The sequence below is a fragment of the Kogia breviceps genome, chromosome 17 (assembly GCF_026419965.1).
Source record: "Kogia breviceps isolate mKogBre1 chromosome 17, mKogBre1 haplotype 1, whole genome shotgun sequence".
Classification (NCBI taxonomy): Eukaryota; Metazoa; Chordata; class Mammalia; order Artiodactyla; family Physeteridae; genus Kogia; species Kogia breviceps.
The window spans coordinates 40,846,371-40,858,555 of record NC_081326.1 but is presented as its reverse complement, the minus strand read 5'-3'; the positions used below and the strand labels follow the sequence as shown (position 1 = coordinate 40,858,555).

General features: G+C 41.1%; 1 protein-coding gene across 3 annotated transcripts in view; it reads right to left on the bottom strand.

Annotated features, from left to right (window-relative positions):
* The window catches only part of CPQ (carboxypeptidase Q), a 438,744-nt gene that overhangs the window by 72,108 nt on the left and 354,451 nt on the right, over positions 1-12,185 (bottom strand). For 2 of the 3 annotated variants that reach the window (XM_067017081.1, XM_059043627.2), the window contains exon 7: positions 2,334-2,535. The exons of the other annotated variant lie outside the window; for it this stretch is intronic. In XM_067017081.1, coding sequence (XP_066873182.1) covers positions 2,334-2,535 — 202 coding nt within the window. The remainder of the gene's footprint in view (positions 1-2,333; positions 2,536-12,185) is intronic. 3 annotated transcript variants of the gene reach the window in all.

The window sequence follows — 12,185 nt, the reverse complement described above, 5'->3', positions numbered from 1 at the left end:
CTTGAAATATCAAAAGATAGCTTCAATAATAATAGGGGAAAACAGCAATAATTTGGTTTCATCTTACAATACTCTGAACGAGATAAAAAAGAATTCCAGGAAACATTAGTTGCAGTATAAATGAACTATCAAGTTTATATAAACCTTCCTGATCTACAGAGATAGAGAGGGGAGTGGAACAAAGAATGCGAGAAGAAATAAGTAATTATTTACAATAACAAACTCCTTTCCCCCGGGGGTAAATTATTCTGGAGCAGGAACGAACTGAAATCCTTTGCGTAAGCAAGAGCTGAGTAAGATAAACATTTCAGACACTGCCATAGATTTGGAAGACCATCTCAGCATTCCAGACGCCCCTGTGTTGTTGCACATTGTGGGAAAGGGGCCACCAGCCTGGAAACCAAAGTGGTCTGTTCTCAGGGTGACATTTACACTTAAGAGCCGGAGAGGCTTGGGCAAGTCATTTAGTCCCTCTGAGTCCGTTTCTTCATCTGAAGAAGCGGAATAATTGCACTTACCTCTTAGGATTGTTGTACAGATCAAACAGACAGTGTCTTCAAAAAGCCTAACCGTGCGTCTGACTACGAGTTCAGTCAGTTAGAACTCGCGTTAATGCTGAAGCAACCACAAGGGGGCTCAAATTCCCCACGGCACTGTGGCAAGAGGGGAAGCCCTCTTTACCTTTGTGAAGACAATCAAATCAACTTGTTAATTCCAAAGAGAACCATTCTTACGGAGTATCTACAGAGAAGGAGTAAAGCTAGAGCCGATTCTCTTTTGTTGATCCAGTGCAACAGAAGCAAAACTAGCTGCGAGGAGGCAGCGCACGTTATGTTCTACTTCGGTCTAGGCTTCAGCTCGTCACCTCCCCTTTAAGCACCCCCGGTCTTCACTCGAATTCACCCACAATCCATGTCTTTTCCTCACCTCTATTCCCAGCAAACTTGCTTAGCTTTTCTGAAATTTTAGGAAGATTCTTATTGAAAAAGTTAAGGGTCAGGAAAAATCTAAAATTCAAACAAAATCGTTCTATAGGACTTAAAGGGCAAACTCCCTTCCCCAAGACCTTGATCATGATTAAAAACGTGTATGTAGAGAGTCTCGTGTCCGTCTAGATGACCCACGGCACTGAAAATGGAAATGTTGTTTTAAGATATTTCACAATATGGTTAAAATATACACAAACCACTGGAGAGAATTTAGTTTCTTATCTTAGAATAAAGAAGAGCTCCTTCTATTTTTAGTAATGAAAGATTATTAGAAACCTTAACATCTAAAATATGCTTTAATCTATAATATCTAAAGAATGAGCTTTTTAAAAAGTTTAAATCCATATAGTATGCTATTGGTAAAGTCTATTTTGCAGGCTAAAAATAAAAGCTGGAGTGGGGTGGATCTAGAGAGACTTTTTTTAAAACCTGTGTAATGTTTTGTAGCCATAGAAATGGTTCTGGAAACCATAATTTTAAAACTATTCAAAAGCTGGACTTCCTGTTTGCATAATACAAGTACAGAATAATTTGCAAATAGATTCTTCAACAGTGTTTTTGATTATGGAGATAATGGTGTTGAGGGAACAACCCCAGGTCATAGAGGTCTAATATCAATAATAACCCTTTCTCATGGCCAGTCTGTGGCAAATTTGTGAAGTACTATAAGTTTGTCTTCTTTAGGACTGTTCTCCTTTCTAGTCCTGTAACCGCCAGGCCTATTCCTATTACATAATTTCATCCCTGCCCAGGACTTGTCTTCAAAATATCAACCTGATGAATCACTGATCAGGGTAAATTAGTTTATGTCCAACCTCTTAAAGTAGTCTCTGCATTAGGAAAACATAATTAGCAAGAAGTATCCAACCTCAAAGAATAAATCTCTAATGGTAAAATTTCAGATACCATGGATTTGGGTAGGGAATTATTTGGGTCAGAGAACTTTCTGCAGCATAGGACTAGAACTAGAAGGATATTAGTAGTAATTGCCTTCTACTCTATTTCATAAATTTTGGTCAGGAGATCATTTGTGCTACAATTACCAGACACCTGTTTAAAAAAAAAAAAAAAAAACAATTTCTAGGCACAATCCCAGAGTCATTAAATCAGAATCTCTTGGAGTGAGGAATTTATACTTCAGAAGAGAAGACAGATGGGTAAATAAATAAAAGGAGTAGTATTATCCCAATATTGGAAATCATCAGATTATACCTTGTGGACAAAGCTAAGGGTTTCCATATTTTAAATGACCTACTAGTATCTATTGTGGCATGTTAGAACCGAAATTTTACTTTAAATTGGTAGCAGTATGTAAAGAACCCCAACTTCATCTATTGCTCTTACCAGGTACTCCAGCTTGGATCCAGAAGTTAATGTCTGTCCCTTCTCCAGCTCTAAAGACCTGTGTGACATTGATGGGCTGCAGCAGGCACATGACCTCCTCCACGATGGCCCTGGCCTTGTCACTGCCAGTGAACTGCAGCCCAGAGGGTAAGAAGGTCCCCAGGTCAGACTCCATCACGAGGCTGTAGTTGGAAATATTTGCCTTAACAAAAGAGAGAAGTGTTTGGTTCATATCTGTTGCTTCTCTGCTTTCTCTTTGGAAGTTATCAAAAAAAAAAAACAATAATCAAATACTTTATCTCCTCACCAGTTGTTAACGAAAGCACATGTTGCTCTGTTCGACTTAGGATCCAGTCTGCACATTACCTAACAGTTCTGAGATGCAAAATTACTCATCTTGGAATCTGCCAAATTTGAGTTGACTTGGAAGGTTTGTTTTAAATTCAATGAAAATAAATATAAAACTCCATATTAAAATTACTCAATTATTGCTACTAGCAATAATATTCTTTCAACCAATTTTCTTAAGAGCCTACCTTGTACCAGATACAATTCCTTTTATATGGTGAGGACCTCCGGATAGTATTAGCCACGCTTAGACAAAAAAAAGGTGTAACCTGTGGGCCTATTTCTCTGCACCTCTTCCCCCTAGATGGATATTCTATCTTATTTTAATTGTGAATTCTGTGAAGGCTTAAAGGCATCAAACTGACAGGTTTGTCTTGGGTTTCTTATTCCATTGTTGTTCCATCTGTTGAATCCCCAGGGAGGGAGGTAATAGAACAACACATGAAATGCTGTTCTCTCTGGGGTACAGCTGTAGCATCTAAACCCCGGCAACTCTGCCAGGCCACTAGTGTGTAAACTTTTTCCAGATAAAGTCTGGTAAGAAAGCACACAGTGATTCCATGTAGCCAGTATTGTCACAGAAAGAGCTTAGAATATAAGAGCCTCTCACCAGATTGCACAGCTAAATTGCCACACTGCCCTAAGACTTGCAAGTTTAAGGTCCTTCAAACTGGCCTGGCCATCTATTTCCCAGGACCCATTCACTTCTTCCAGACTGACCATATACTACCTCCGTTGAATTATTCCCAAGCTGTCATCCTCATTATTCACCTAGTAAAAATCAATAATAATATTTTTACAGTGCTTTCAGAGAGCTTTCATATTTACAATCTCCTTTGATCTTCTTCCATAACCCATAAAGTAGACGAAGCAGTTTTATGGTTGGTGCTGTTTTAGAGAAAAGGAACTGAGGATCAGAGAAGTCAAGTGATTTGCTCAAAGTCACACAGTTGGCAAATGAGAGAGCTGGGTCTGAAATCCTGTGCTTTCCAAAACTCCACCCTGTCACCACTAGCATGGGAGGGAGTAAGTAGGCCATGCTTGTCCTGAATTAGAATGATTTTTCACTTACAACATAACAATTTCAGGGTTGCATAAATTTTTTTTCCCTGTAAAACAGATATGTTTTTTTTTTTTTCTGTATGCGGGCCTCTCACTGCTGTGGCCTCTCCCGTTGCGGAGCACAGGCTCCGGACGCGCAGGCTCAGCGGCCATGGCTCACGGGCTTAGTTGCTCCGCGGCATGTGGGATCTTCCCGGACCAGGGCACGAACCCGTGACCCCTGCATCGGCAGGCGGATTCTCAACCACTGCGCCACCAGGGAAGCCCATGTAGGGTTTTGTTTTGTTTTGTTTTTGTTTTTTTCCAGATATGTTTTTACAATGACTTCCTAACTATTGCCATGGAAGGGTACTGTTGCTACAAGGGCAAGAACAGTACCCTTCGTTTCTAAAGGAGGATGTTGCCAACATTTATAGGACGGAACTTCGTGGCCCTGGGATATCATTTTGTTGTTGTTGATGATGATGAGAAGGTTACCAAAGCAGAAGTCTGTTCGTATTTCCACTTTCACTTCTAAGGAATTTCTGTCTTCATGGTGATTTTCAGAGAAAGACCCAAGGCATTTATGATAAAAAGTACCACCTCTGCTTTCAGCTGTGGCTACTGCATGACGGTAGCATCATTAGAGTTAAAAGCATGCAAAATATTTGCACTAATGTCTTACATTCAGGGCTTGTTCAACTAGCACATTGGTGCTAGGTGAGCAAGTTGACATGAATTTGGCAGTCCTAACCCTGTCCCCTTACGTGCCCTGCTGCCCCCCGCCCCCAATTCTCTCCCTGCCCTGTAAAAATGAGAAAAGAAATAACATATCTGCAAATAAAAACAGTTGGGTAATGTATGTGAGGATTCCCATATTTCTGGCAGATCCCATCCTTCCGACAAGAAAATTCGGCAATTTGCTCCTAACTATATACAATTTAGTTAAACGTAGAGCTAGTCAGTAGTTTGGCCATCAGCCTGGTGAGATGCACACAGCCCTGGACCCACTCGACTCCATTCCTGGAGCATGTCCTGGAGACATGCTAGGCTGCTGAGGGGAGTGACTGGCCTCTCCCTCTGTCCCCAAGTCATGCTGCCTTGGCCTCTGGCTTCTCCATCTGTAGGCTGGGACAAATGCTCTTTTCCAGGCTTGAACAATGAGCCTGGGCATATTGAGCTTTGAGGGTCTTCAAAGAAAAGACATTTGTAAACCAAAAGTGAAAGTGGTGCGCGAGCTGAACTTGTCAGGGCTCCTAACAAAATATGCATTAAAGCCTTCTTGACCCTCTTCAACTGCAAATGAACAGATGTGCCAGGGACAGGGCACCCCACGCTTTGTGAATGGTGAATGGTACCGTGCAATGCCAGGATGTTAATGGGAAGGTTGAGAATAATGTAAATAAAGGAGATTTCAAAGGTGCCAGACGCTGTCTATGTGGCAGCCTTTTTAGCAGAGTGAAAACAGGTACGCGCTCCGGGATGATTCAGACTGGGTTTGACCATCAGATTAACCAATCGTGGGCTCTGTGACTCTGGGCAGTCTGTGTAACCCCTCAGTTTCTTCTGCCATGAAATGGGGATAATACTGGTACCCAATTCATGGAGTTGTAAGAAAGAGCGCAATGTAGACCCCAGCGTATAACAAGCACTTGATCAACAGTTGCTGTTACTGGTCTTACCACTAAACTGTACTAAATAAGTACCTCTCAGATTTTCAAGGATGGTCTCCATATAAACCATTCTGCTAGCTGCTTACAATGATAATATGTAGCATTTTTGCAGTGCTTCCTACATGTCAGACACTGTATGAAAGGCTTTACAGCTTATCCCATGTAATGCTCCCAGTCATTCTATAAGTGCCACATTTCTCATTTCACAGATGAAGCAACTGAGGTTTAGTCAGGTTAACTAACTTTCCCAAGGTTACCTAGCTAGTTAGTGGAGCAGCCAGAATTCAAACCCGGAGGTCTACCACCCCCCCATCCTGTGCTCTCAAGCCCTCCACTGCCCTGTCTGCTGATGCTTGTTTCCAGCTGTCGGGCCACAAGTCCTCACTTCTAATTCGAAAATACAAAGACCGTAGTGAAACAAATGTATCGAGTTCAAAAGATTTTTGCAGGATCACAATACAAGGTCTGATTGGACAGAATTTATTGTCCCTGCTAACGAAGTAATTTGATTAAGCAAAGAGAAGAATGAAACAAAAACAAAAACAAGAACAAAACCCTTGGTCCACCATTTCCTTCCAACTGGGAATAAAAAGTAAAACAATAAAACATCTTTTCAACCCAAATTAGACAGGATATGCAGATCTCAGTAAACCAGAATTCTGGTGTAGACAGACACAAGTTTGATCTCTATTCATGTAGAATCTTATTAGCTGCTGCTAACATGATGGCAGCAGTCTATTGTTGTCTATTTATATATAAACATCTCCATATGTTTTCAATAAAGAGCTAAGAAAACAAACCACCCACCGTCCATGACGCTGCTTTTTCTCCTCATTTATGGAGTCATTGTCTAATCGTTAGCACATGGCCAAAGAGCTTGGAAAACAAAATGTCTCTGCACAAAGAAACAGGAATGAATAAGTCGGGTCGCTGGGCTGTTAGAACTGCTGTTTCTCAGGAATGTGTGGTCACAAACGTGTTCCTCACTATGCCATGAGTCATTGGGGACATACTCAGTGTAGATTTGAAAAGCTGATTATAGCTAGTGAAAACAGAGCAGAGCTATGCTGGTTTCATTCAACCCACTTCAGCACAGAAAACAAAATATCCATCCTCCTGGTTATAGGATGTAGGGAGCAACCTACTTCTAGAGATTGAATGCTTTATTGCTGAGATAACCTGCACTGATTGAGGCAAACATATAGATGAGGAGGCTGAGAAGCTCAGTGACAAGCTCAGAGATGATCTGTAAACCCTTCACCCTGCTCTCTTCATAAAGAGAAACATCTCTTTATTAGGAGCCATGGAAACTGTCCTTCATTGCCATGTAACGGACATAATGTGATGCAGAGAAATGCTCCTGGCTAACCTCTAGGTTGGGATTGCTGGATTAGTTAATATCTGCTCAGGGTTGAGGATTCATAACTTTGTCCTGTGCTAGAATCACATCCTATCACCTCTTTTCCTTTTTTCTTTTTTTTTCAGCATCAGCTTATTCTGCCAAAGAACAAATTGGTAACCATTAGCGATCTTTGGGAGCAAAGCAAGATTAGAAAGTAGAACAATGTTTAAAATATGTATTGCATGTTTTCAAATGCTTACTTCCTAATATAAACACAGGGATGATGTTTGTGTTCTTTGCTTTTATAAAATTCTAGATAATTCTTCTTAGGAAATATAGACCCAAGTTCAACATTTCCTTTCCTCCCAAATGCAGCTTCTTGTTTCAAAGCTTTTATTTTCTCATAACCTAGGTAACCTGTCTTTGGTTTTGAACTAAAATTGCAATCCCCAAAATCAACTGACGAGGAAAAGAGACTCCTAATTATTCGAATTAATCACGTAGCCTCCTCAGTTCAATCTTCAAAGAAGTAATCGGTTACCGCCCACTCCGCCCCCGACACAGGGCAATCAGTCTCGGTACCATTTTCCAGCTCCGGTAAATGTTAATATTTTACAGACGATGGTGGTGATGCTATTTGGTCAGGTGGTAGGTTCAAAAACGAGTTCCCAAAAGGAAATCATCCTATGAGACGATGGGCTGAGTTGCTATAATCATCTTCTCCAGTGCTACCAGTGACCCTGGAATTCCCATTTCAAAGGGTGTAACTGGAGTGGGGCTGCTTCACGGAGCTTTTAAGCTCAAATCCCTATCATGATGGGATATAGGTAAAGAGGTTTCTCCCTGCTGTGCAAAACCAAGAATAGGTTTTACTTTCTGGTCAGGTCTACCCCGAGGTTCAGACTTTTATTCCTGGCAGTCTCCAGCATTCAGTTTTGAACAGCCCTGGGGACCCAGGGGAGAGCCAGGAAAGGAATTATGACAAGGTGCAGTGCCATAAGTTATTTCTGTTTGACAGCTAAACTGGCTGTGGCTCTGGGGAATAGGCAGTCTTGGGTAAGTTACATTAGTACGAAAATCACAGACACCTATTGTGGTTTAGTCACCATGCTGCCTGGAGATGGGACAGAATAAATGGCTTCCGGAGATCCCTTTCCAGCCCTATCATTCTCTGCGTGTACACACAAGGTTTCTCTTGTGAGACAAACCTGTGTTTTCAGGCAACCCAATTTTCACGGCGTTGTTCGAAGCACCCTAGATCTCAGTGAATTCTCCTCTTGAGCTACTTCAGGTCCGTGGATAGCCCTTAAACTTATGGAAAACAAACGATCCCTCTATAAATGTCACTATGGTAACAATAGTGAGTCAGAAGGCTGAAAATATGGCATAAACCTAGGCTAAAAGAAATAAGAATTTTATTTATATTATACAGGGACTATGACTGTATTTACATTTCTTTTAGGAATAAAAACAACCCAATATCCAGGGTATTTGGTAGACAGACTTAAAAAATGGCTTACATGGCAGCTTATTGTCAATCTTAGCTTTTAATTTTATTCCTGCATGTTGAAGCAACATAATCAATAGTTGGAATCGGTGGGGCTCAAAGTCTCCACAATTAAATTTTGATTCCTTTAACGTAATATATTGCCCAAGTGTTTCATGTTACTAGTGTCACATACATTTCAATAAGCAGTTGTAGAAGAGACATCTCCAACACAGCTGGCTTTGTGAAAGCAGCTGTCTCTGCCTTTTTCATTCTCTATCCCTCTCAACCTCCTCCGTCACATGGTATCCCCCTGTCTCCTCTCGTACCCATCATGCTGCTATCAAAGTGTAAGAACTAAATTGTCTAAAAGAGGATCCCTTCCTTCGTTTGACCTTTCTTCTTTGACAGTGTTGCATGCTTAATAAACATAAAGACATGTTTCTTGTTTTTGATGGTGGGGTCTTTACCAGCCAGGACAGTGCTTTCTGGTTGACTTCTAATCAATCCCCTTCTCTTGACTGGAAAGACTACAGCAGCCTCTTTAAATCCCTAGCCAAGGTTATAACTGAAAGGAGTTCCTCTTATGAGTAGACAGCTTATTTCTTTTAAAAATATAGTACTTATTTTCTTGTCCTGCAAAAATAGGCTACTTTATAACCTAGAACTGAAATATTCACTCAATCCTAGGGCATATCACATTACAACACAATTAATCATTAATTCTCTCTTCTCTATAGCCAGTAGACAAGCACTTAGAGCATTTTTGGATTATGACAATATCCTCAAATGCTTTACTTGATCAAGCACTCTTTACTACTATTAGTAAAGATGCTAAACACAGCTTTAGAAGTCATTTTATTTCCTTAAATGTGCCTTCTTTTCTCTCAAAAGCACAATAGTGGGTCTGAAACCTCATGAAAAACATGAGGAGCTTCAAGGCTCTGTTTCTACTCAAGGCTTCATGCTCTACCTCTCCCCTCTCCTTCCATTCCTAACACGCTACACCCCTATCTAAATAATCTACTGCACTGTTGCACTTTATTCTATGTGTCTTGTATACCTGCTTTGTTTTTGAAAGAATTCAAGGCTTCCTATAAGATACTAACACCATATTTTAAAAGTATGTAAACTCTTGAGAACCAAAAAAAATGCCATGAAGGCAGGGATCAAATCTGTGTGGATCTCTGCCATATCTGTAGCTTAAATAACAAAGCTCGGCACATAGTGGGTACTCAAGAAATATTTGAGGAGAAAGAAAGTCACAGCTGGGAAAATTTGACATGATACCCTAACTGCAACTTGAAGATATAACAGTTCTAGCTCGTGCTATCAAGGTAAGAGGGAAGAACGATGTACTATGAAGCTCTCATTATCTAGGAAAAGAAAAGATACCACCAGCTCCTTGAAAAAAGCAACAGTTTTTCCAGCATTCCATTCTAAGAGGAATTACCACATGGTTCTTTCTATGAGGAACATTGAACATAATAAAAACAGAGTCTCCAATAACAGTTTTATAAAAGAGGCAGAAATATCTTTCCTAACACTATTTCCTAAATATTGATCCTCAATTAAAGCCAAAAGCAAAATATTAAGTCATATTTCAGTAAAGATGTTTCTTTAGGAAGTAAGCTGTATTTATTTAACAGTTATTGAGACAGAAACCAAATAGGGGGACCATACATTCCTGTTTGCTCTGTGCAGTCCCAATTTACATCCTTTGTCTTGGTATAATTATTAATGGTGCCTCCTTTTTCTATCCCACTCTTAAATATCAATTGTTTCTCGTAGAATTTTTGAAGAAGTTAGCGAAAAATTCAAGATTGAGATCACTTAGCACTAAGTTGTGAATTTTGATGGAGCTGAATTTGTCACTTGCTTACTCCTGCCAATACTTTCTTCCCTTGGCTTCTGGGACCTTAGACTCTCTGGTCTCCTCATGCATCACTGGATATGGCTTCTCCTTTGTTGGCTGGTTTTCTCACTCTCCTGATCTTTAGATGTTGGGGTGGTCAAAAACAGTCAGAAGGTTTTTCATTTCTCTATTCTTACTCTGTTGGTGCTCTCATCCAGCGTTATGGTTTTAAATAAACCTATATTGTGATGAGTTCCAATTCACATACTATGCCTCTCTCCTCAAGTTCAGACTCATAATGAACAGCTACTCAGCATCTCTATTTAAGGGTCTAATCGTGTATCAGTTTCCTGTTGCTGTTGTAACAAATTACCACAAATTTGGTGGCTTAAAACAACATAAATTTACTCTCTTACAGTTCTGGATGTCATATGTCTGAAATGAGTCTTATAGGGCTAAAATCAAGGTGTTGACAGGGCTGGTTCCTTCTGGAGGCTCTAAGGGGGAATCCATTTCCTTGCCATTTCCAGCTTTAGAAGCTTCCTCCATTCTTTGGCTCATGGCTCCTCATCTCATTGCCTTTTCTCCTCCTGCTTCTGTCATCACATTGCCTTCTTCTTCTGCCTTTGCTGTTCTCGCCTCCCTCTTATAAGGAGGGTCCAACCCAGTAAACAGCAAATCCATTCTTCTAGTTGCTGAGTCTAAAAATTTTGACTCCTCTCAAATTCTTGGCTTCTCTCTTGCTTTTACACCCCAAATGCAATCTATCAGCAAATCCTGTTGGCTTTATTTTCAAAATAGACCTATTGTTCAACAACAACTCACCAGCTCCACTATTCTCACCCAGTTCAAGCTACTATTACCCCTCACCTAGAGTATTGCAATAGCTTCCCAACCATTTCAACCCTTACCACTCTTCAGTGCATTCCCTACGGAGAAGCCAGAGTAACTCTGTTAAAAAAAATCTAAGTCAAATGATGCTACTCCTCTTCTGGAACTCTGCATGTGGCTTCCAGCTCACACAAGCTAACAGGCAAAGCCTTTATATTTGCCTATAAGGCCCTAGAGGTAGATTGAGCCTGACCTTCCATAACTTCTCTGACCTCATCTCCTACTACTCTCCACTTCACTTTCATCGTTTCGGCCACCTTCAGTTCCTCAATAATGCTTAGGTTCTGAAGCTTATGAACTTGTTACTTCCTCTGACTGTTACCCAGTTCCTCTGGATATTTCTCACTTCTTTTTGGGCTCTCACTGTTGTGGCCTCTCCCGTTGCGGAGCACAGGCTCCGGACGCGCAGGCTCAGCGGCCATGGCTCACGGGCCCAGCTGCTCCGCGGCATGTGGGATCTTCCCGGACCGGGGCACGAACCCGCATCCCCTGCATTGGCAGGCGGACTCTCAACCACTGCGCCACCAGGGAAGCCCTGAATGTCCTCTTCTTAGGGAAGTCTTCCTGCCCACCTTATATAAAAGAAGACCTCCCCTAACACTCCTGATAACACTCCCTAATCCCCTGATTATGCTTTCTTTTTCTCCTTTGTATCAACAATGAATGTTTATCTTTATTGTCTGTCTCTTCTTAGAATAGTGTATGGTCCCTGATGGTAGAGACTTCTCTGCTGTGTTTATACTTGTGATCGATTATTTAATGGCTATAAATCCTTCCCTTCCCTGTATATATTCCCTTTATCAATGTGAATTTGCCACTCCTTTCATCAAGAGGTGCAATCTCTTTCCCCACCCTCTGAATGTAGGCCGGCCCTGTGCCTTTATTTGACCAACAGACTCTGGCAGAAGCGACCACTTGCAACTTCAGACCATGAACCAAAAGAAGCCTTACAGCTGCCACCTTGACCTTTTGCTGCCCTAAGACTGACATGTAAAGAAGCCTGGGCTAGTTGAGGTACCACGTGGGGAGAGCAGCCCAGACGACAGTCTGCCCCAACTTCCATAAGTTGGGCCATCTTTGACCATCCATCTCAGCCAAGCTGTCACATGACCTCAGTGACCAGATAAAATGTAGGATAGTCAATTAAATTTGAAGTTTAGATAAACAATAAACACGTTTTTAGTATAAGTACGGCCTATGTGATATTTGGAAGCAT